This window comes from Phacochoerus africanus, chromosome 1, assembly GCF_016906955.1.
Source record: "Phacochoerus africanus isolate WHEZ1 chromosome 1, ROS_Pafr_v1, whole genome shotgun sequence".
Taxonomy (NCBI): domain Eukaryota; kingdom Metazoa; phylum Chordata; class Mammalia; order Artiodactyla; family Suidae; genus Phacochoerus; species Phacochoerus africanus.
The window spans coordinates 8,033,391-8,058,341 of NC_062544.1; the positions used below are offsets into that span (position 1 = coordinate 8,033,391).

Sequence of the window (24,951 nt, forward strand, 5' to 3'; positions counted from 1 at the left end):
TAGCAAGCCAGGCTTTCCCAGGCTATGCACACCCACACTGCATCTGGAATTCCTTATCGGATTGGGACCCTGCAGCTTCTGACCACTGTACTCCAAACTTGGAGGCGGGGGCCAACCAGATGCCAGCAGCTCCCTGGTTGGGAAGCTGCAGGGAAATTACTATACTGGGTCCTGGAGGATATTAAATGGTTCTTAAGTACAGGTTTTGTAGTCAGGCTGGCCTGGGTTCAAATCACACATCACCATTTGGAAACCGCACCCATGGATAGATAAGGAAATTGAGTTTCCTCCAGTATGAAAAAGGGGGCATGTCAAAGCATACAACAGCCTCAGCATCAGAGTTAGTACTTAGTATACATCCTAATAGTTCTGCAGCTGTCAGGTTACAGCTAAGGATCCTTTGGCTCAGATGGTGCTGGAACATTCCACACCTGTTGGTGGAGCTGAGAACAGGACTGGTGCCCCAATCCATCCACTGTAAAGGAAGGGGGCTGGTACCCATGCCCACAGGCTGGACCTGGCCAGGCCAGAGGGTGCTGGGAGCAAGGCATAGGTCAGTGGAGACGATGTAGACGGCCTCAGCAGGGACTTCCCAGCCATGGGGACCCACAGGGGCAATGGATTTGGGGTTGTCCAACCTCCGTGAAAAGTCATCTCCAGATCTCAAGCTCCCCAGCCTCAGGAACAGGGTAGAGACCCTAGAGAACCCCTGCTCCCCCATTCATTCAAAAGCAATATATACTGAGCACCAGCCATATGCTGCTCTGGACACATCGTGAACAAAACAAAGCCCCCAGCCCTGATGAACTCCCTTTAAAGCTCCCTAATAAACAGAGACCTTTAGCACTCAAGCCCCCTTCCCAGCAAGCTTCCAGACCTGCTCCCTCTGGGTCAAGTCCACCTTGGCCACGGATCTGCTGTGTGACTTTCAGAAGTCACTCACCCTCTCTGGGCCTCTGTTTACCAACTATAACTGAGGGGTTTGACCTGGACAATCTTCAAGTCCCTTTTAGCTCTGAGGGTCTGGGGCTGGAGCCTAGTCTTCCCATAGGAAATGTCAGTAGGATCCACACCACTCTTGCAAGTCTCTTTCTAGAAGTTCTGGAACCTGTTCTAGTCTCACTTCTAAGGATGGAGAGGTTCAAGGGGTCCAGAGTCTAACCAGCCAGTAAACCATCCGTGGCACCTTCCCCACTCCCAGACAGCTAGGGCCTGGGAGGGACAGATGTCAATTGGAGTCACTGGGCGGGGGTGGGGGGGGCACTGGGGGTGGCCGAGGTCTCACCTTGGCATCTTCCTGGGCCCGGGTCCGGTCTTCTCCTCCCTCCTCACGGTTCCCCTGCAGCAGGACCAGCGAGAAACGTCAGCCCCCAAACCTCCACCCTCTCTGTCCCACAGCAGCCACAGGAGCTCGCTCAGCCACTCGCTTCTCTGAACCCCCTCCCTCATCCGCGACAGGGGTACAATGACCCTGCCCTCGTAGGGTAGGCAGTCCTGAGCATGACCACAAATGCTGGGGACGCACGTCGCCCAAGGCCTGATCGGACACACTGAGCTTGGGATAACGGTGCATCAGGACTTGGCATCCAGGCTACAAGAATTTAAGAGATGGTGACACACAGTCCTGGATGATGACACAGGGAAAGGTCATCCACATGGCTTCGTCCCGTCAGCTCGGGGGGCACAAAAAGCCAGGCTAAGGGCAATCAAGGAGGGCTGCACAGAGAAGGTGGCACTAAGTCAGCTTTGGAAAGGGAACAGGGACAAGGCTTTGCACGAGGCAGTCACTGCCTCAGGGCCGAGACTCTGAGGACAACCCCTCTTCACCAGGAGAGCACTCCTAACTCCCGGCCGTTCCTGCGGCAACCCTCCCCCGACTCCCAGGAGCCCCAGAGGGCCACGCTGGCCTGGGGCTCTGAATTCACCCACCGTGGCCAGAGAGATGAGAATCCTCTTGAAGTGGCCGGACGTGTCTGAGCTCAGAGCATCCTCCAGGGACTTGTGATAGTCTGAGACAGAGAAAGGGGGGCGAGCAGCGGCCAGATGAGAAGGACATGGCAGGGAGGGGGTCCTAGAAGCTCAAACTTAAGCCTGGGCAGGGGTGGCAGGATGGTGGGGGTGAAGGGATTTGTTATTGGCGCTTGGGGGTATCTGGCTACCCTGCCACTGGCTATGACAGGGACGTGCCCATGGGGCCAGCCCCGCCCTCTGCTCTGGTCCTTGCTGAGATCTCAGTGCACCTCCCCTCCCCCATACCACAGCCTCCTGCCAGGAGTCGCTCCTGCCTTCCCCCCTGCCGGGCAGTCGCTGGACCCAAAGGCACAGCTCTCATGGTGTCACTCCCCTGCTCAGATTCTATATTTTAAAGCTGCCTCCCAGAGGAGAAGCTTAAACATTTTTCATGGATACTCAAGGTTCTTCAGAAAAATATGGAATCGCTTGGTCAAAAATGAGGAAGTTCAAGATGGCGACAGCATAGCCACAACCTGGTACGGGGCCTAGTGAAGGCAGGGCCCCGTGTGACTGCAGAGGCCATGCACCCATGAAGCCAGCCCCTCTTGCCAGCAGCCTGGGTGCTCTCTCTGCCCCTCCCAGCAAAACACTCCCCTACCTTCAAGCCTGTGTCCTGCTGGGACTCTGTCTGGGGCATCCTTTCCCCACAGAGCTGGGCATCCCCAAGCGGCTAATCAGAGCCTCATGGCCTGGGAGGAGGGAGGCTGGGTGGGACTGTAGGGTGAGATCAGGAGCCGGGGGACCTGGCTTGTCTCCCCCTGCCTCCCACACTCACCCTCCTTATAGGCCTCATTGATGGCCCGGATTTCGGCATTGGTCCGAGTGGCCAAGATTTCAATGAGAGCTTTTTCATCCGTGCCGGCTCCCTAGAAGGTCAAGGCGAAGACAGTGTGAACCACAGCTCTGACTCCCGTGCAGAAGACCCATGGGCCCTGGTCAAGGGGATTCTTGCTCCAAGAAACAGCCCAGGAGGTCAATGGCGCAGGCCAAGACTTACTGAATTTCCTCTTCACCCCCAGATGTGGCCCCTGGACCCGATCGTGGCACAATCAAGGCTGACCGTGCCAGGTGCGATGATTTCCAGACCCTCGCAGAAGTGCTTTGGACCAAAAATTTTAAACATAATAATAGGTGGTAGACGGGTGTGTGTGTGTATATAAATGCTTATACACGTGTATACCTGAATATAAGTATTTCTATATAAGGACATAAAAAGGACAGAGACCATGTACCACCAGGCAACAGGGATTGGCCCTCTGGGTGGGTGAGGGATCAGATGACTTCTGTTTTCTTTTCTGCTCTGTGTATGTGGTTTCAAGTTTCACGCCGAACACATATTTGACAGAAGAAAAATGCTCTGTGCTTTAAGGAAAACAAGAAGCTGTCTTTGTGTACATTTGGGTTTGATGGGTAATCACTGGACTGAGGCAGCTTACGGAGCCCATTACAGGAAGGCCCCCAATGTGGGGGAGGGGAGGGAGGCAGACAAGACTGATGGGTTGACTGATGGATGGATTCAAATATCTATTAAATACCCACCAGCCACTGTGCAAGCTCCTGGGGCGACGACGATAAAACAAAGTCGGACATGTCCTCTGCCCTCAGTGGTCACTGCCCAGGGTCCACCAGCCCTGGGTTCTCTGACCTGAAGGAGACCTTCAAGTCTCTAAGCTTAAAAGCTGGCAGGTGGTGACAAAAGCTTTTTCCTCAGAGTGTCCTGAGACCCAAGGTCCAGCCCTATCCTTCCATGAATTCCATGTTTTGAAGTCATTCACTTTTTTGGTCCAGGAATTTTATTTCTTTTTCATTTCAATTTTTTGCTTCTTAGGGCCGCACTCATGGCATATGGAGGTTCCCAGGCTAGGGGTCAAATCAGAGCTGCAACTGCCAGCCTACGCCACAGCCACAGCAATGTGGGATCCAAGCTGTGTCTGCAACCTACACCACAGCTCACAGCAACGCTGGACCCTTAATCCACCGAGCGAGGCCAGGGATCGAACCTGCAACCTCATGGTTCCTAATTGTTTCTGCTGAGCCCCAAAGGGAACTCCCTGTCCAGGAATTTTATTTTTTTATTTATTTTATTTTATTTTATTTTATCTTTTTGTCTTCTTGCCTTTTCTAGGGCCGCTCCCATGGCATATGGAGGTTCCCAGGCTAGGGGTCCAATTGGAGCTGTAGTCACTGGCCTATGCCAGAGCCACAGCAACTCGGGATCCGAGCCATGCCTGCGACCTACACCACAGCTCACGGCAACACCGGAACCTTAACCCATTGAGCAAGGCCAGGAATCGAACCTGCAAACCTCATGGCTCCCAGTCAGATTTGATAACCACTGAGCCACGACAGGAACTACCTGTCCAAGAATTTTAAAAGGACAATCATCTCAACTTACTCTATCCAGGCAATGTCTGTTTTCCTCTTAATCCTCAAGGTGCCGAAAGCTGTAGTGTCATTATGTGGTTGTCAAGTCAGGCTCTAGAGTCAGACAGACTTGGTGCAAATTTCAGCTCAGCTGCTTGGGACCTTGACCAAACGAGTTAAGCCCTGAGCCTCAGTTTCCTCATTTGTAAAACGGGGACCAAAGAGAAGCCTTGCATCATGGGTTGACGAGTCACTGCACTAATAGACTGAGCCCAGGATGAGAGCGGAAGAGGCTCTACCAAGAAGCTACGACCAACCTACCTGTGGCTCCAGCACCTGCACAGAAAGGACCCCCCCCATCCCCTGGTGCCCACCCTTACCTCCATGGCCTTCTTCAACTGCTTGGCATCGTAATGGGCCGGTGGCATCATAAGCCCCAGGATCAGCCTTGCCAGGTCTCCAGAGAGCTCAGATTTGAGGTCAGCCATCAGGTCCTGCAAAGGGCAGAGCCGAGGTCACACCAACATCAGCACTTGCCCCCGTGTGACCTGGGACAGACAGGAAGGAGACACGGAACGAGGAAATGGGGCTCCCTGTGGATGCGGGGATTGTGGGGGCCTGTGTCTGCCTGGGCTGGTGCTGGGTTCACTCTTTAGAGGAAACCAAAGGGGGGTATGGAAAAACCAAGCAGAGGAAGACAGCTCTCCGTGTGGGGAGGAGACAGGGAGGCAAGGGGGCAGGGGGAAACCTGCCTGGAAAACGGGATGCCACTAAGACACAGGCATCCCTGACACTCAGCCTTTTGGCCCCGAAGCCGCTCTGTGTAGAGGAAACTGCTGCTGAATGTGCTACATGAAAACACCTCACATCCCTGACCTCGGCCCCAAGTGGAGCCAGTCACACGTGCTGCCGATCACAAGGAACAGGCTGGGGGCAGGGGGGGAGGCGGAGGGCAGGTGGGTGTGCAGGGAGCCCAAACCAGGGCTGGAGACCCTCCAAGAACGCGTGGCCACAGGGGGCCCCGCCGCCGTGAAGACCCAGTGCAGAGCTGGCCGCGATGGGCCGGGCTCCTTTGGAGAAGCGCGGATGCGGGGTCTGGGGCCCAGGTGGGGGCCCTTACCCGGCCGAAGTGGGACTTGAAGGTCTGGCGGATCTGCTGCCGCTGGGCATTGCTGCGGCGCGTGACGATGTCGATGATGGTGTCCTCGTCAGTTCCTGAGTCCCCAAAGCCACCGTTGAGAGGAAGGCCTTGGCCCGGGCTCCCCCACCTCTCCCAGGAACAGACCCCCTCCATCTTTGTCGGGGGAGAGGCCGGGCTAGGCATCCTTAGCTCCCAAGCCCCCGCAGGGCCTTGCTTCTGGCCCAAGCCACCAACGTCCCCTGGATTCCTTCCTGCGCTTCCTTCTGCTGTGTCACTGGTTTAGAAAGAACGACCCTTGGGGGAGCAGGGAGCACTGGGTTCAGAGTCAGGGCCTGAGTTCTAGTCCTGGCTCTGGCAATGGCTGCCCCTTGGGCAAGTCCCCTCCCCTTCGGGGACGTGATTTCCATACTTGCATCATGAAGAGGCTGGAGGGGTTACTAAGGGGTCCTTCCAACCCGATGGTCTAGGTCTCACCGGGGATCCTATGTCCTTTCTCTGTAACTCCCTGAGAGCTGGACCTCAAGTCCCTCCCGCCGCAGCAGGTTGACTCCGGACAGCAGCAGGGTACCACTTCCTGCCTCTCAGATCAATGCCATCACCTTCAGACCTGGCACAGGACTTGATCTTTCCAGAGCATCTTACCCCTGTCACTTTGTCGTCCCAGATGTGCTTGGGAGATGTTACTGCTCCCACGAGACAAAGGAAAAGGAGGTCGTGAAGGCAAAGGACATAACCCAAGGTCCCGAGGGAAGCACTGCTACACAGATGGGGGGAGAGGGCAGTAAACCCAAACCCGGGTGCCCTGTCCCCGCTGGCCTTCCTGAGCCCTGGCCACCTGCCTCCAGGCGGGAAGGACCACCAGGGCTCAATGGAGGCCTGGACATGGGTGACCAGCAGGGGGCGCTCCCATCCCAGAATTGGGGCTCTTGGATCCCAGGGGCCACATCCTTTATTTCATGCATGGGGGTTACACTGAGATCCAGGGAGCTTATGAGACTTGTGCAAAGTCACAGGGTGAGTCAGCAGCAAAGCCAGAGGAAAAAAATCTCATGTCTCATCACCTCGTACTTTCTTCTGCATCAGGGCCTGGGAACGTCTTAGTCTCTCTGGGAAGGTTCCTGATAAATCCTCCTCATTCCCCTGCTCCCTCTACTCTGGGAGCCAAAGATGACAGTGCGCTGGAGACTCCAAAGTCCCCAGTTTGAGGTCTCAGTTCTTGCCCCTGCCAAGCCCGTCACCAGACCTGCCATTCTCGCTGCCCCAGAGGCCATCTGGCCCCTTCCACATGCCCCTTACCAAGTCCCTTCATGGCTTTCCGCAAGGCTTTGGCATCTGCGTCAGGATTGAAGTCCCCAGCTGGGTGCACGGTGCCTTTCAGCTGCAAGAAGCAGAAAGCGACTCAGGAGGTGTCTGGAGGCCCCCCCGGGGGGCCAGGCCAAGAGAGGAGCATGCGAGGGAGGGGAGGCTTCCCCAGGGGCCCCAAACCAAGCAGCTTGGGGTGGGGGTGGGGGAAGAGGCGGGGGTCAAGGCACAGCAGACAGAAACCGCCCTAGAGCTGAGAGAGGGAGGAGCGAGACGGACTCAAGCCTGGGGACAGGGCAAGTGCAGTCAAAAGGAGAGTGGCCTCCTGCCCCCAAGAGGCAGCTCTGGCCCAGCTCCATGGGGGCCGCCCCAGTTCCCCAGAAGCCTGCCCTGTCCCCTCGGCCCTCCTGCCTCTTAGAGAAATGCTCTCTCGGAAAAGGCACCCGAAATGTTCTGAAACACCAGAAGAGAATCACCCAAATTTCAGTCCCTCTGAAACGACCTTCATAATGTTTCCCATTTTGTACACACCCTATGCTATTTCCTAATATTCGCACTTAATTCCGCTTCTTTCCTGTTTGACTCAAATGCATTCCTTTGGAAGGGCATTTAAATGCTCCTAGAGGGCAATGATTTTGGTCCATTTTGGTCTTGGATATGTCCCGAGGGCCTCCAGCGATGCCTGCCACAGGAGCAAGCACTGGAAAAATATCTGCTCAATGAATGAATGAATGAAAATGACTTTACGTTACTATCATGAAGAGAAAGTTGGTGTCATGCACCTTCGACAGACAATGACCCGTGAAAATAAATGTCATAAAAACCAAAAACAAAAAACAAACTAAAACCAAAACCATCCCAAAACCCATGTTTTCAAATAGCACCAACTTTCACAAGGCATCGTGGCTTGCCAAAAGCTCTACACCTGAAGCTAGCTCTCTCAGCTCTTTCTGAAAAAGGAAAACCCGCGAACGGGGAGGGATGTGGCACCAAACTGGGACTCCCTCTGCGACATCGGCAATAAGGTTAACGACACTGAAGCAGAGTGGCTTTCCCACGAGGGGAGGTTCAGTGTTCTGTAATGCCATGGCAGCCCTCCCACCGAATCGCCTCATTTCTCATATGACCTAAGATCTTCTGCAATGACAGCTCTTGTCTGATACTGAGACACGCTGTCCCAGAGCCGCAGAGCACAGGAGGACACCCAGACTTCCAGGTCTAACACCCTCACTTTAGAGATGGAGACAGAGAGAGATGGGGCCTGCCAAAGGTGGCACCGCAAGGGAGTAACAGAGTCCTTAGGTTTCAAATATTTTTGTAGGGGCCAAGGGCTACCACTCCCTGGACTGCGCTGCCCTGAGTACTTCTGTGAAATCTTTCCTTCTTGCCCCTTGTGGACCCTGGGTCCGAGGAATGGTCAGGACAACCAAGAATCCTCCAGTGCCCCCATGGGTGCCCATCTGTTCTCAGCTTCCGTGCCTCCAAAACTCGAACTGTTAGACCCGGGATGGGCTAGGCCCTTCCATGGGACCAAGCAGGTCTCCACTCGGCAAGGCCTGTTAGTAGTTAGTGGGCCAGAACACTTTCCAGCGGGTTAAGAGGTTAATGCAGGAATCAGCGGCCTTCACCACAGAGCTGGCCAGCCCAACGATCCATCCCTCCAGGGAGAACAGGAAGCTTCAAGACGTGACACTCAATGTCTCGGGTTGGCCACCAGGGGGCAGCTGGGTGCCAACCAGAGCAGCAGGAAGGTGCGTGCAGAAGAGTGGAAGCTTGGGCTCAAGCGGGAGGTGGGGAGGCTCTGACCTCTACTCGGGCCACTGCACTAAGCTCCCACATCTGATAGGCCACCTGCGCTGCCTCCGGGAAGAACTGGCCAGCAGCACTGGAATGGAGGGGGTTAGGGAGAGGATGGGGGAAGGTCACCGTGGGCAAAACTCCACCCGTGCCACACACACACCCCAACACACACACCCCCACACTTCAATCCATCTCCCTTTGGCTTCTCTCCAGCCTGGCCTCACCCTTCCCTGGAGCCCTCTCTCCACGTCTGAGAACCTTCTACTCTCTCTTACCTTGCTGGCCCAGGTCCCATGCAGGAGAGGATTGCTCCAATCCTTTGACCTCCCCTTTCCTCTTTATTTTTAAAAATTTTTTTTTCTTTTTTTGTCTTTTTTAGGGCCGCACCCGCAGCATATGGAGGTTCCCAGGCTAGGGGTCTAATCGGAGCTGTAGCTGCCAGCCCATGCCACAGCCACAGCAATGCCAGATCTGAGCCGCATCTACAACCTACACCATAGCTCACGGCAACGCGGGATCCTTTACCCACTGAGCGAGGCCAGGGATCGAACCCGCAACCTCATGGATACTAGTCAGATTCGTTAACCACTGAGTACAATGGGAACTCCCCCTTTCCTCTTTATAATGTGAGTCACTTCTGTGCAAGTCTCCCTCCCAAACATGTCCGTGACCAGCTTCCAGCCATGCCATCTCTACCTCTCCTCCTGCAAAGCACCTGGGCCCATCAGTCACTCAGGAAATGCCTGCCGAAATGATACAGCCCTGGGGACCTCACTAAAGGCAAACAGGAGGCTCTCAGCCCCAAATGAACTGGATCCTTTTAAGTCCCAGAGAAGGGAACTCAGAGTACCTGCAGTTCCCTTCCTGGCACACAAATCTGGTCAAGTCATGCCCCGGCTTAGTCCCCTCCATGGCTCTCTGCTACACTCAGGCCAGGCTCACCTGCCAGGAGGCGGCTCCAGGCCCTGGCCTCCCTTTGGCCTCATTTTTCTCCCCGGCACCCGACAAAGCTGTGACTTCGGTGATAAAAAAGAACCAGGCTGTGCCTTCTCACCTTTAGGCTCTCTCTCCACCCCAAACACCTTCCCCTTCCTCTCTGGGTCTCTCATCTCCGGGAGCCTCTCTGTCTGGCATGAAGATCTGCACGCACTCCCAAGAGCACAGGGACTGCCCTGGAGGCGCGCCTGGCTCTGTACATCTTTCTCGGCCAGAGGATTCCTCACCCTCTTGCCCCACATGGAGAGTCCTTAATACAGAGGTGCTAAACGAGCAACCTGCACAGGCATCTGTATTTATTCCGTTTAATACGTGATGAACGAAGAAGCAGCTCTGGAGTACGTAGCAAAGCCTAAACCTTCACATTCTGATTCCTGGGCCAGACCCCCAGGGCTGATTTTCCAATTTGCAGGAGGAGATACCTCCAGGTACGGGGGGCCACACTCATGTGCACATTCAGACACTCAGACGTTCACGGGCGCAGGGCTCCTGCCTCCGAGCAAGTCCCAAGCCCATCCAATGCAACCATCCTTCAGGAGGCGGCCAGGAGAACCCTGACCAGCCACACCTGAGGCCACGCCCTCCAGCCTGGGGCCAGGAGGCCACTTACTCATCGTCTCCCCCACACAGCTTCAGAAGCGCCTTCTTGTATTCTCCAGAGGTGTCATTCTGGGGGAGAAAGAGAGAAAGGTGACCCTGTCTCCCTGCCAGCCCTGGGATCCTTGCAGACAAGAAGGGATGCTTCCTGCAGTGCCTGGTACAGGGGGAGGCTGACCATGGATTCCTAACAGCTCTGACTCGCCTCCTGTCTAGACAGGACTGAGACCCAATGCATTTAACAACGGGCTCTCTGGGGGGAAAAAAAAAAAAAAAAGAAAAGCCCAGTTTTGCAGCATCTGCCAATTTCTGTGGTGTAAGTAGTTGCAAGGAACAATTCCAAGCGACCAATATGACTTCGCTGAACATGGAACTAGTAAGAGATGACTGCCTGCTACTCAGCTTTCCACGACAGATGCATGAAGAAAGCATCCTTGCGCTGTCCATCTGCCTGCGGCAGCCCAGACCCAATGGGAGGATCCAGGGGAAAATAACTGGCAACTCACAAATGACCTGTGAACATAAAGGCCTGCTTTACGCCACAGAATTTAAGTTTACAAGGAAAAAAAAAAAAAAGAAGAAGAAGAAACGCGTTCCCAAGCCAGCATGAGCAGCCCCAGTTCAGCCCTCCTGCCGCCAGATAACCCCCAGCTCCCTCCTCTAAAGTGAAACAGTGCATGAAAAGAGGGCCCCCTGAGCAAAAGCACTGGGAAATGCCAAAACCAAACAAACAAATGTACATCTGATAGACAGGGCATATTCTAGGTCCTTCTTGGAGCCTTGTAATGGACATAACATAGACTGTGAGAAGCTCCGAGATAAAGAAACCGACTCATCTTTGCTTCTTTTAGTTTTATCCAAACATTTTCCTAAGGGACATTTTTGCACTTAATGCCTAGACGGTTCCTCTTTGGATGTACACTTTGGGGGGCACGGCTTGAACTCTGAAAACTTCAGCCCACTCACCCCAAACAAGCAGAAACCATCCAGCTCTACACCTATTCTCTTCACCAAATCTCATGGGCTGGATGGCCCAGGGTCACTGCCTGGCCCAGGGCCAGCGGGTCCCACAGGAACCCTCCTGGGCATTCTTCAGTGCCTCCCGCTGCCTCCAGGGGTCTGACCTCCCCCTGCCCCGGGGACAGCATCCTCATCCTGGACTCGGCTTCCTGTCCTTCATGACCCAGCCCTGCCTTCCTCTAAAGAGGGGGCCTCACGTCTTACAAGCGCCACGGACACTTGGCCTTCAACTCCCCGAAGGTGCCACTGGCAGGGGCTCCTGGAATTCCCACGAGACGCCCAGCCTCGCCCTTGGGAGACGTTCCCAGCCCTCTCCATCCCGTCAGCGTCTCACCTTGATCATGCTGTACAGGGACTTTTCGTACTTGGTCCGGAATATCTCCCGGATGTCCAGCATGTCCAGCTCGCTGCGCGAGACCATGATGCGAATCAGGGTGTTGTCCCGAGTCCCCAGGCCCTGCAGGACCAGTGCACACAGGGGCGGAGAGTGAGAGGAGGCTGGAGTGCGGACAGCCCCCGGCTCCACTGAAAATCCACCCTTTGTAAGAAGATATTAACACGAAAAAAAAGAAGCAGGACACTGCCAATGCCTCGAAGCCCGTGGTGCGTCCCTCTGCTTTTCTTGCCATCCTCCCACTGCCCGTCCTGCCCATCCCTGATGTGCCTTATTGTAACTTTACCTGGAGTTCCTATTGTCGCTCAGCAGAAATGAACCTGACTAGCATCCATGAGGATGCAGGTTCGATCCCTGGGCTCGCTCAGTGGGTTAAGGATCCGGTGTTGCCGTGAGCTGGGGTGTAGGTCACAGACACGGCTCACAGTTGGTGTGGCTGTGGCTGTGGCGCAGGCTGGCAGCTGTAGCTCTAATACGACCCCTAGCCTGGGAACCTCCATCCAACGCGGGTGCCGCAGCCCATTTGGAACTTTGTAAATAAATATAGCCACATTTCTTCTTCCACGCTACTCCTGAGGGACACTGGGTTGGTTCTAGTTTCACAGTATGAACGATACTGCTGTGCGCATTTATGAACGCATCGCACAGGCAAACATCTCTGCAGGGCCAAGCGGTCCCGCTCAGTCTGGCTCTGGAAGACACAGCGTGGGCTACTGTCCACTGGCACTCAGGGGACGGCCACGCAGGGCTCTTGGGTCTCCGGCCTCTGGCAATAAACAACTGTGTTCATTGACGATGGTGCGCTTTGGAAACGGCATCCGTTTCTGGGTCATCTGTGTAAAGTCCTGGGAAGCGATATTCTCAGTCGATGCCTCGAATGGAATCGCCTGGGTCTTAGGAATGTACATCACGAGACTCAGCAGAGCCCACAGCGGAGGTTTTTACCTACTTACATACGCTGTGTATAAATATTCTGGTTAATTAAGTTTTTTCTTTTTGTTGTTGTTGTTGGCTTTTTTTTTTTTTTATGGCCAGACCCTCAGCACATGGAGGTTCCCAGGCTAGGGGTCCAAGTGGAGCTGCAGCTGCCGTCCTATGCCGCAGCCACAGCAATGCGGGATCTGACCCACATCTTCAACCTACACCATGGCTCACAGCAACATGGATCCTTAACCCACCAATCAATGCCAGGGATCAAACCTGAGTCCTCATGGATGCTAGTTGGGTTCGGTAACGCTGCGCCACGACATAAGCTCCTTTTTTTTTTTTTTTTAAACAGGGTCACACGGCAGCATATGGAAGTTCCCAGGCTAGGGGTTGAATTGGAACTGCATTTGCCAGCCTACAGCATAGCGATGGCAACACTGGATCTGAGCTGCATCTGTGACCCATGCTGAAGCTTGTGACAATGCCAGATCCTTAACCCACTGAGCAAGGCTAGGGATCAAACCCACATCCTCAGAGATAACACTGAGTCCTTTGCACTGAGCCACAATGGGGACTCCAATTAGTATTTTTCAAAAGCATGGGCTCCCAACCCATCTGGCTGGCTGGATCACCTGGGTGCAGGCTCTCCCTGCACCCTCTCATCAATCATGAGGTCAGGACAGGTATTTGGGTGGGAAGGTGTGTGACTAGGCAGCACCTCTTGCTCTGGAGCTCACCTGAGCAAAGTGCCACCACTCTGTCCTGTGACCCATGCCTTGAAGGCTCTCTTTGGCCAATGAACCCTCAAGGATTTGCCAGAGAGTCCCCACTGTGGGACAGTCCCAACTTTGCTCCCATCAAACCCCACTACGCACCTTCATAGCCTTGAAGAGCCTTTCAGCAAAATACTCTGGGGTGCTCCGGATACACTTCACTGAGAAGAGGGGGGAAGAGGTCGTTATTCCGGTTGTCTTGGAAGGACAATGCAGTGGCCTGAGCCCTGCTTTGCTTCCATTCCTTGGGGGCTACCAAGCTGAAACCAGGGAAGGACCCTGGCTCCGGATACCATAGAGTCTCAGAGCACCGCAGACCCATCCCCACTTTTATCATCAACCCAGGGGACAGAGAAACCAGAAAATGGGCCTGTTGTAATGTGGGAAGTGCCCCACAAAGACACACTCATCTTCTCCTAGTCCTTTGGGGTTTCACAGGGAACGGGGCCAGGTGGGAAAGCAGCTGGGGTGGGGCTGGGAAAGGTGTTCCTAAGATTCTGCTCCAACAGAAAGGTATGGGCTGAACCTCTGGATCTTGCTGGCAACAGCAGGCCAGACTCCTTGACACTGGGTTGGTAGGGCACAGCTCTGGGTGGGAAGATGAAGGCTGGGCCATAGCTCTTCCCCAGGGAACACAGGGACATAACCTACCCCAGACCCAGACATGCTGGCTCCTGGGATGTCTGGCTCGTAAGCAGACAATCTGGTTTTCTCCTTCCTACCCCTGTACCATGAAACTCCCCCTTTCCATTCTTGGTCCCTTGTTCCTGGGCCAGACTCCCAGAATTCCCTGGGAATGCAGTGTCAGGATGCAGCAGGTCAGGCAGTCCACTCCTTGCCCCCATTCATCAGATGAGGAAACTGAGGCCCAGGGAGCCTAAGTGACTTATGCTCCAAACCCACAGTAGATTTGGGCAGAAACTGGCACAACGTTGCAAATCAACTATACTCTAATTAAATATATATAATAAAAAAGAAGTGTGAAGCAAGTGACCCCCCAACAAACAAACCCAGTGGATGTGGGAGAAGCCTGGGGTTTGAATCTGGACCTCACCACGGACGAGTCAGCTCCTGGCAGCAGTCATGACAAAACTACCCCCTTGGCCAGGACCTGGCCTCTGTGGGATGTAGTTTCCTCGATGTGAAATGGACACAATGTCTGTACCTACTGATGTGTCGTTTTTAAATAGGAAGCACTCAGTACAGCACCGGCACACAGGAGAGGCTTTACAAAACCCACTCTCCTGATCACCGCTTCCCAACCCCTGCCCGCGCTCTTTCTCACCCTCCCACGTGCCACAGAGGAGGGAGTGGGGGGCAGTCAGTACCCGAGACTCGATTCCCTGCCCCAGGCCTCTGCCACGCTGCCCCCATTACAATTCATGGCCTGTCTGCTTTCCTCCTTCCCATCTCCACATCTTTCAATTGCCCTGGTTCCTGGGCCAGAATCTGTGAATCCCTCAAAGGCCCCGGGAAGGCAGCATCGGGACGTACCTACAGCCAGCATCAGCTTCTCGAAGTCCCCGGACAGCTCCCCGCGGATGCTGGCTTCGATCGGCTTCCCCGTGGTCTTCAGGTACTCGTCAAACACTGAGTCAGACAGAGAGACGGGGGGAGGGGGTCGAGAGTGCCCCCCACAACACTGGGAGGAACAAGGATTTCAGAAGGGCAGGCGCCATGGCCGGGACTGGAGTGTCACCACGAAGGTAGGGAGTTGGAAGGGGACATGGCAGGGAGGTCGCACACAATCAGCCACGGTGCAGCCTCGCCACATCTGCCACCAGGGGCCTGCGTACGCCTCCCGCTCCCCAGGAAGACAGGACTGGTACCGAGATGGAGCAGCTGAACATCCCGTTAATGACACGGGTGACAAACCGCGGTCGCACGAAATCAGGACTAGTGTTTGGATTGTGGATGAAGCAGCTGTCAGGCTCCATGAGCAGAAAAGGAAGAGAGAGGAAATCCTGGCACCACCCCATGAGGGCAGCTGTAGGGCATCTCTGGAGCTTACCCAGCCGAAGATGCTGCTTGCTGCGATTTCCCAAAATGTAAATGAACTGGGCTTCATCTGTTCCCCATTTCAGTTCCCCTGCCTCGTACAGGTCCTGAAGGGGAAGAAGTGGGACGTCGCTAAAAGAAGAAACTTCAGGAGATAGAACTTTATCTTCCAAGCCACTCAGAACTGCTGCCAGATCTCTGAACATGTCAGCAATTGGTAGCCCCAGGACCTTTGCATATGCCCGAATAGATTTCTCCCTTTCTTTCTAGGGGAACTCCTACTCCGTCTTCAGGGACAGATTAAACATCCCATTTATTCTCAAAGTGCTTCCTGATGTCCCCAGGCAGAGTTCTTTCTCTCTCCGTCTTCCAGGTTCCTACAGCTTTGTCTCTTGATAGCTTTGATCCAGTATCTATTATAATATGTATGTGCCTGGCTCCCCACTATCACCTGGGCATCTCAAGAACAGGAGTTTTGTCTTACTTTCTCAGTATCTACCCCTGCAGTGTTACTGGCACACGCTCAGAACACCTGGCACGTATGCTATATCCATAGAAAAGGTGTCTGTGTGATTCACACATGCCTGTCTCTCGCCAGTACTGTCTGACTCTGTTCCCTTGGGATTCCCCACTGCTTGGCAGAATGCCTGGCCCATAGAAAGTGTTCGATTAAATATGCATTAAGTGAATGAATAAATGACGTGCAAATGATGAACACGCCAGAATACATCTCACCAACTTCACATATGTTGGTGCCCCTTTGAAAGATACATAAAACTTAAATCCTTTCTTCGACCAAGCACCGTATAAACGATGCCTACGAGTCAGTTACTTCTGGTAGTTGATGCAAATTACTTCTCCTCCCCAGATGCCCGACCTCTCTTCTCTCTCGGGCTGCCTCACTGTGTATCTCCCCGGTGCCTGTTTACCTGGACGTCCTGGTGCACCAAGTCCTCGCTCACGACGTCATCCTCCTCCCTGGTTCCCTGGGCAGAGAGACAAGGGACATGCGGTTCAAATACCAGAGCCGGAGGGGAGCCTAGATGCCCGTGCTGGAGACCGAAAACAGTGGTGGCCTAGAAGTGTCTGCGAGAAGGGACTTGCAGCTGCCCCTGGATCAAGCCCACGGCGTCTATTTTGCAGGCAATCATTGGCTTCTCCCTTCATCCTTGAAGCTTGGACCAAACAGAGAGGGCTGAGAATAAGGAAGTCTTTCCAGGTGTCCCCATCCCAGAGGAAGCAGAGCCTTGTACTGGGGAACATCCCTGAGGACAGGACCCCTGCCACAAGTCTCAGCACGGCCCACGATGTCCTCCAACAATATCGCAGGAGTAAAAAGTCCGTATATTTGCATTTTGTTAGGGGACCCCATATCTTTTTTTTTTTTTTTGTCTTTTCCAGGGCCTCTCCCATGGCATATGGAGGTTCCCAGGCTAGGGGTCTAATCAGAGCTGTAGCCACCAGCCTCCACCACAGCCACATCAGATCTGAGCCCCATCTGCAACCTACACCACAGCTCACAGCAACGCCAGATCCTTAACCCACTGAGCGAGGCCAGGGATTGAACCCGCAACCTCATGGTTCCTAGTTGAATTCGTTTCTGCTGCGCCACAACAGGAACTCCTTTTTTTTTTTTTTTTTAAGGCTACACTTGCAGCGTATGGAAGTACCCAGGCTAGTGGTTGAATTGAAGCTGCATCTGCAGCCCACGCCACAGCCACGGCAACACTGGATCCAAGCCGAGTCTGTGACCTATACTGCCGCTTTCGGTAATGCCAGATCCTTAACCCACTGAGGGACTGCCACATCTTAGCCCTAAGAATTCACCAGTGAGGATTTGAGACGGGGGCCCCGAGATCTGAGCGCACAAGCTGTAAAGCTACCAAATCCTACTGCTGCTCCTGTTGCTCTACCCACATCCTATGCCCCAGGGGACAGAGGAGGTTACTGACCAGTCAGGGGCAGCCCAGCTGGGCCCCTAGGTTATGTGGCAGAGGTCAAGCCTAAGCTTATCTCCTCTTCCCCCGGGATTGTGCACTTCAGGATCTCAAACCCTCTGGCTCTCTTTGGGACTGAACCTCGGGAGACAGAGTGGACACGCTTAGGATCTTTGCCACTCACCGCCCTCTAGATGGTGTAGATGTTGAGATGGCCACATCCCTGACTCCTAGATATAGGCTAGAACGCTCCTGCCTGGAACAGGCACTTTGAAAATAAGGGCAAAGATCTTGCCTTCCCATCTCTAAAGTTTCTCCTGATAATCCCCCAGCTGCTTAGTATGGGATGTGGATTTTTGTGGTAAGGGGAGGAAGAGAACTGGGAGCACCTGCTATAAAATGGGGGCGGGGGCGGGGCGGGGGGCGCGGAGTTGAAGAAACCAAGACGTGGCCTCATTTACATACAGAGCTTTCCAAGCTCCAGGGTCCCTGGAGCTTCAAGGCCTATTCCCAGGAGGTCTAAGGTCAGAGAGGTTCTGGTGGGACTGGCCAGGTAGAGGGGACATGGCAGCGGAGGATGTGTTTCCAGCCACTGCAGTCGTGCAGAATGCAAGCCTGCCACTGCCAGAACTTTAGATTATTCAAAGGAATCCAAAGATCTGGTTTTGAGCATCATCTCTCGAGTTTTAAACATGAGCAACTAACTCCAAGGTTTTTTTTTTTTTTTTGTAAAAAATCTATTTATGGGAAAATGAACAAAGGAAAACACCCAGATTGGCAGGTGGAATTCAGCCATGGACAGCAGCCTCTTGGGCTCTTTTTCATGAGTGCCTTGGGTGGGAGGGAGGAGCAGGGCTTTGCTCTGGGGGATGCGATGCAGGCAGCCCCCGCGATGCTGTGCCCTTGCTGGCATCCGCAGGTAGGCGCAGGGGCTGGGGAAGCCACAGCGGGAGGGGGGCTGGAGAAGAGGGGGAAGGGGCGCATGTGGGGGGAGGAAGGATGAAACAAGAGAGAATATTCCTGAGCACGAGAGAGGGTGTGCAAGGGGCTGCACCTGCTTGTGCAAACCACAGGGGACAGAATAGACCCTGGAGGCTCAGGTTCTATACCCAGGTGAGTCAGGGAAAAACCATTTCAAGTTTGAGGATAAAATGGGCAGTGGTGGAGGGGTGGCCACAGAACACGATGAGGCCTTGACACCTGAGGAGCCAGCTGAGGAGCCCCTCACCCACCTGGGCCACCCTGTCTGGGGGCACAGGGACAGGTGCTCTGAACTCTGGCAGAGCATGGGAAGGGTCCCAAGGTGGACCCACCTGCAGGAGGACCACGAGCATCTTCTGGAAGTGGCCAGAGGTGTCCCCAGTGACGTCAGCCTCCAGGTCTCGCTCATAGGCTGCAGGGAAGGAACACATGCTCTAGTCCCATCCCCAGGACACCCTGAGGATCCAGGATAAAAGTTCCTGCTGCCCCTAAAATGACCAGGTAATTGTTATAAATCCCAAAACCCAGGCTCCATGATGGCCATAGCAAGACCCAGGGTGTGTTTGCACAGTTCTCTGTACTGACCCAAGACACGGGGCGACAGGAACCTGCCACTTCTCTCTACCCCCGATCTGAGCCGTCCTACTCTGGATGCAGTCGTGTCACTCACCTGGACAGTGGCTACAGCCTCTGACTGGTCCCTCTGCTTCCGCAATCTGCTGATCACGGGCTCCCCTGCTTCCCATTAGGCTTGGAACCCAGCCTCCTGTGTGATGCTGCCCTGCCCTCTGCTGCTCTAGCCCCACACTGGATGATGAACTAATTCTGCTCCAGGGCTTTTGGACTTGTGGTCCCCTCTCCTGCCAGCTCCTCTCCCTACTCCGTATACAGCTGGCTCCTCATTTCCTCCAAAGCCAGGCTTCCCCACCACCTGCCTGAAGCACATTCTCCCCAGTTAGAGCACATGCTGACTTTGTGTTTGTTTCCTTCGTAACTCTTCTGCATGTTTACTCGTTTACCTGTTGATTGTCTAGATCCCTTGTTACCTCATTAACCTAGAAGCTCTCAGCCTCATATAGTCTCGGGACCATATGGGTTTTACCCACACGGAATCCTGAGAACCTAGCACCCTGTCCAGCACAGCGCAGGTACTTATCGGATGGACAGATGGATGGATGGGCAGATCGGAGGGAAGGAGGAAAAGGGATGGATATAGAGTCATAGGGTCCCTAATCTTTTTTTTTTTTTTTTTGATTTTTAGGGCTGTACCCATGACACATGGAGGTTCCCAGGCTAGGAGTCCAACTGGACCTACAGCTGCCAGCCTACTCCACAGCCACAGCAACACCAGATCCAAGCCGAGTCTGTGACCTACACCACAGCTCACAGCAATGACGGATCCTTAACCCACTGAGCGAGGCCAGGGATTGAACCTGCAACCTCACAGTTCCTAGTCGGATTTATTTCCATTGTGCTGCGATGGGAACTCCGTGGGTCCCTAATCTTGAGATCACCTGCATTATATATCTGAAAAACCTTGAATGGCCCCCTCCTGCCCATCTCACCATCTTTATATGCTGCCACCAGCTGGTGGATCTGCTCGTTGGTCCGGGAGGCCAAGATCTCAATGAGACACTTCTCATCAGTACCAATGCCCTGGGGGGAGAGAAGGGGCACATGAGTGAAGGGATGGGATGGGAGGCTACCTGCTGCGAGCTGGGAACCTGGGGTGGCCAGAGCTAGGACAGCCCCAGGCCGCAGGTTACTCTGATCAGAGCTCTTAGGCACCAATCCTGAGCTGCTACCCCAAGAATCAAAAGACAAGGGTTCTGGTCCTGCCTCTGCCTGCAGCTTTCTTTGTGATTACTCGCTAAAAAAAACAAACAAACAAACAAACAAACAACTCTTTTATCTTTTAGGGCCTCAGTTTTCTCATCTATAAAATGGGGATTATTCTAGTTGCTCCGCTGAACTCGTGGGAAGAATAAACTCTTACAGCACTAAGTTTATTAGCATATGAAACAAATTCATGTTTCATAGCTCATCTGAGGCAAAGATCATAGCACTTCATAAACTCTAAGGTGCTAAGTATACTCTAGGGCTTTTGATCTCTCCCTGCTTTGTAGGGCGCTGCCCCCCGTTATCAGAACACACCTCTGCGACTGCTCCTGCCACTTCCTCTCCAGTCTGGAATGATCTGCCCACTCTGACCAACCCAATCCTCTCCAGGGCTTTGGGCCCAACTCAATTCCGTCATCTTCTATGTTGTCCTCTCCTGCCACTCCTGGCCTGGGGCCTGCCCCCTCTTCTGGTGTTGGACACAATCTGTCTCCACATTCCTGCATCCTGCTTCCTCAGGACTCTAAGCTGATGGGGGGAGGGTGTGTGCCGGGGGGCCTCACATCAACATCTGTCCCACCTCTGCCCATCTAGTGGCCGTGGCCCCCTCTGGGATAGGATGTGGGCAAGCCGCATCTTCTGAGATGGGAGGCGGGCAACCCAGGCCCTCTGCTTTGGGATGCGGGCAAGCCACGCCCTGAAGCAGGGAACCTGCACTGAATACTCACTGTGGGGCTGGACTCGTCCCCTGAACCATGGCCCACCCCCAGCACTCAGGCAGACCCACGCTTCTTACCGAGATGGCGTCTTTAATTTCTTTGGCATCACCATAAGCAGGTGGCCTCATCAGACCCACGATCAGTCGTTCAAACTTCCCCGTCAGTTCATACTTCAGGTCAGCGATGAGGTCCTGGGGGTGGGGGGAGGAGGAGGCAGGAAGAGCAGTTACAACGATAAGAATTACATTTAATGAGCACTTACTGCATACAGGCATGGGCTAAGGAATCTCACTTCATCGTCACGCTCAGAGGTAAGCGCTATCATCAGCCCTAAGAAGAGGACTGAGAGATGGCAGGTAACCTGCCCAAAGGCACGTGGCTAGCAAACGGCAGGGTTCAAGTCCACAGCACGGTTCCTCCTCCCCGCTGTTGTCTGTCTGCTTGTTTACTGTGAGTCTCTCCCACCACGTGTGAGCCAGCAGGGTTAACAGCCGGGTCTCATTCACCTATGGAGCCCTAACGCCCAGCACAGGGGCCCAGCACATAGCAGGTGCTCCAGGTGTTATCTGTGGCTGCATGGTCCCTGCCTGACTGAGAGAAGAAAAAGGGAGGGCAGAGGTGGAGCACAGAGGCTGACCTGGAGTAAAACGCCCCGGAAAGGCCCTGGATGAACACGCAGGTGAATGAAAGCTTTCCTCCACCCCAGCCCACCTGCCCTCTGGTTGCCACGGTTACCTTGCCATACAGGGACTTGTAGTTCTGGCAGATCTCCTGCCTCTGCCTGTTGCTCCGGGAAGTAATCAGCTCCAGTATAGCCTCCTTGTCACTGCCTAGAAGAGGGAAGGCACCCATCACCCTACCCCAGCCTGCTTCCAGAAAGCCCTCCCGGGCTGCTCTTCGCAATCCTTGGCATCCGCCTTCTGCTCGTACAAGGCAGCGGCGTCAGAGGGGTGGATCGATTGGGACCAGCCCCCCAGTGAGAGAGGGCCTAACGCAGGTAGGATCTGAGGCTCACAGGGCCTAAGATCTAGCTCCTCACCACACAAATAAGGAAACTGAGGCCAGAGAGGAGCAAGGACTCACCCAAGGTCTCCCAGTGACCCTGGCAGAGAAAAACCCAGCTGTCCTAACACCCTAGATGGTGTTCTTGACATGACAGGGAAAATAAGAGAATAATAAGCAGCCAACTCAGAGTGGTGGTTACCCCCACGTGGAAAGGCAGAGTGCTGTCATCAGCGGGGGTGGGGGGAGACCCACCCTGGAGGTTTCAACTACATGAGGAAGAAAATTCTATTTCTCAAGCTCAGTGGCATCAGGTCTACAGAGTAAGCTTCTCCTACTCTCTCTCTTTTTTTTTTTTGGCCACAGTGTATAGTGGCTTAAGGTGGGATCTCAGCTTCCAGACCAGGGATTGAACCCAGGCTGTAGAAGTGAAAGGGCAAAATCCTAACCACTAGACCACCAGGGAACTCCCAAAGCATCGCCTACTCTTTAAACCTTCTTATTGGTCTGGAATGGTTCATTATAAAATTATTAAAACATAAAAAGGGGAGACAAAAGGATGAGTGCGTGCCTCTCACCATCTCACCCCACCCTCCCCCAAAAGGGCTGTGGGCTGTGCGCATGTGTGGGGACACCCCAAGCCCAGGTGAACCCTGTTTCCTTTCCCGTGGGTCCCTCTTCCCAGGGGCTGAGCACCCACCAAAGCCCTTCATGGCGTTGTACAGAGTCTCGGCATCCTGGCTGGGATCGAAGTTAGGGAAGTCATGAATGGAGCCACGGTACCTGGCACCCTGCGGAGAGAAGAGCAGAGGGTACGCTGCCAACCTGGCCCTGATTGGGGCTCCCAGCCCCAAACCCAGCTCACACTCTCAACCCTGGTCATAGGTCCCTGCTGCACCTGAAATAAGCAAGTATTTGTTACAAATCCCCAAACCCACACTCCACAACAGCCATGGCAAGACCTCGGGTGTATTTTCACGATTCTCTGTGCTGACTCAAGACACGAGGGGAGGGAACCTGTCCACCTCTCTCTCCCCCACCCATGCTCTCCTACTCCGGACACCGATGTCACTCACCCAGACGGTGGCTGAGATCCCTGCACCTAAAAGGGAGCACCAACTACAGAAAGCCCAGGCAAGGGGAGGGAGGACTCTCCCTGTGCCTCCTGCCACCACCTGCCCCAAGGACGTGCCCTTTCCCTCTGGGGGCGGCTCAGACCTGCCCTCTGCTCTGCTCCATCTTTCCAGGACACAGGAAGGACAAAAGCCAGAGAGATTGCGGGGGTGGGATGATGGGGGACGGGCCCCTCCCAGTGATGGCACAGTGTACAAAGCCCTTTCACTCTACAATGGTGATTATTTTAGATCTTGTAGAAGCACTGAGGATGAAGTCTATCAGAAACAAAGACACCGAGAGCTCCCATCTTGGCTCTGCGGTCATGAACCCAACTAGCATCCATGAGGATGCGGGTTTGATCCCTGGCCTCGATCAGTGGGTTAAGGATCTGAAGTTGCCGTGAGCCATGTAGGTCATAGATGTACCTCGGATCCCACTTTTCTGTAGCTGTGGTGTAGACCGGCAGCTGCAGCTCCGATTCAACCCCTAGCCTGGGAACTTCCATATGCCCCAGGGTACAGCCATGAAAAGCCAAAAAAAAAAAAAAAAAGAAAGAAAAGAAAAGAAACAAAGACACAGAGTCCCTCTTACTGGGATCACACAGACCCCAGATTTCTGGCCCATTTCCTTCTGCTCTCCAGCTCCAGAAACCTGCAGCTGCCAGCTTCCAAGGGTGGTGTCTTGGCCTGGGCGGGGGGTGGGGAGGCCAGGCCCAGAGTTACCCTCAGCATCAGTGCCCAGACGAGGTGCCACTCCTCTGGGCCCAGTAAACTGAGCCGTGAACTGGCATCTGAGGACAAGCTGGCTGGGTCCTGGGGGTGAAGGGAGGGAGAGGCGGAGCCAGAGAATTTTCGAAGTTGAACCTGAGGAGGGCTGGTTCACAGAGAAGGCAGATGTGGGTCAGCCACACAGCCCCGGGACGCATGGGCCTCAGAGAGCGGCTGGGGGCCAGGAGAGCTGAGGAGGTCAGGGCCCACCGTGTGAAGCACCCAGCTCCGGGCCAGAATACTTAGCCTGTGCCAGGCCAGCTGCAAAGGGCTGAAGATTCAGGGAGAAAGAAGACCCCAGCCCGACTTTATGAGCTTCAGACCCAGTGGAGGAGAGATGCGAGCATACACATGACACAGAGCTTGTGATAAATGCCCAGGATGGAGGCAAAGCAACGTGGGAAGAAAATAGAGGGTAATTTCAGCTGGATGAGGGTGGGTGACCTGCACAAACTATGCCTTAAAGGAGCAAGGAGTGCACAGAGGCAAATGCGTCTCTGTCACCTGCTGCATCTCCCAGCGCCCGCTCTGTAGGACCTGACCAGGCTTTTGGATGCTCCGTGCTTTATGTCTGCCGTTGCTGGCTCCTCTGAGGTATGCATGCGTTGGCGCAGGGTTGCTATTTAAAGTTCTGACAGGGCGGGTGACCAGAAAGGGACACGGCCCGCTTCCCGCCACTCATGAATCTCCTGCAACCCGATCACAGCCCTGGGCAGAGAAGGAAAGAGTAACACACGCCAAATACCCAGATCAGAAAAGAGATACTACTCCCTTTAGAAAGCTCCATCTGTTTTGCATTTGTTTTGCTCGCTGATGTATTCCCAGCACCTAGCTCAGGGCTTGGCACAACTAGACGCTCACTGTTTCATAGGCAAGTAGGTGCGCAGGCGGAGAGTGACTGTGCCTATACCCTGAGCAGATCAAAGAAGACCTCCTGGAGGAGGAGTCTATGCTGAGCCCTTGAGAATGAGTAACAGCTGGCCCAAGGGGTGGGGGAGGACAGGAAATGGCTTCCTACAGAGCACCAGCACAGCAAAGCCTGGAGCCACGAGCATGCGAGAACATTCAGAAAAGCAAGCCCAGATTCTTCAGTGCTCAAGCGGACACCCAAAGTCGCCCAAATTTCCAAGATCCTGGGACTGTAAATAGCCAGGTGGGTAAGAGGGAAAGAGGGGAAGATGGAAGTGGAGCCCACCCTCCCCGCAGGAGGAAGGGCAGAGGTCCCAGCAGCAAACCCTCCCTCCTGCTGCTGCTCCTCCTCCCCC

The 24,951-nt window shown here is 54.2% G+C and overlaps 1 protein-coding gene across 2 annotated transcripts in view; it reads right to left on the bottom strand.

Moving 5' to 3' along the window:
* Window positions 1-24,951, bottom strand: part of ANXA6 (annexin A6) — a 57,123-nt gene that overhangs the window by 16,883 nt on the left and 15,289 nt on the right. For both annotated transcript variants that reach the window (XM_047770722.1, XM_047770634.1), the window contains exons 3-20: window positions 22,504-22,594; window positions 21,537-21,631; window positions 20,879-20,992; window positions 19,809-19,899; window positions 18,576-18,655; window positions 16,255-16,311; window positions 15,339-15,432; window positions 14,822-14,917; window positions 13,430-13,488; window positions 11,568-11,690; window positions 10,227-10,285; window positions 8,627-8,705; window positions 6,815-6,896; window positions 5,498-5,592; window positions 4,758-4,871; window positions 2,789-2,879; window positions 1,930-2,009; window positions 1,286-1,339 (exon numbers count right to left, since the gene is read on the bottom strand). In XM_047770722.1, the coding sequence (XP_047626678.1) occupies window positions 1,286-1,339; window positions 1,930-2,009; window positions 2,789-2,879; window positions 4,758-4,871; window positions 5,498-5,592; window positions 6,815-6,896; window positions 8,627-8,705; window positions 10,227-10,285; window positions 11,568-11,690; window positions 13,430-13,488; window positions 14,822-14,917; window positions 15,339-15,432; window positions 16,255-16,311; window positions 18,576-18,655; window positions 19,809-19,899; window positions 20,879-20,992; window positions 21,537-21,631; window positions 22,504-22,594 (1,554 nt within the window). The remainder of the gene's footprint in view (window positions 1-1,285; window positions 1,340-1,929; window positions 2,010-2,788; window positions 2,880-4,757; window positions 4,872-5,497; window positions 5,593-6,814; window positions 6,897-8,626; window positions 8,706-10,226; window positions 10,286-11,567; window positions 11,691-13,429; window positions 13,489-14,821; window positions 14,918-15,338; window positions 15,433-16,254; window positions 16,312-18,575; window positions 18,656-19,808; window positions 19,900-20,878; window positions 20,993-21,536; window positions 21,632-22,503; window positions 22,595-24,951) is intronic.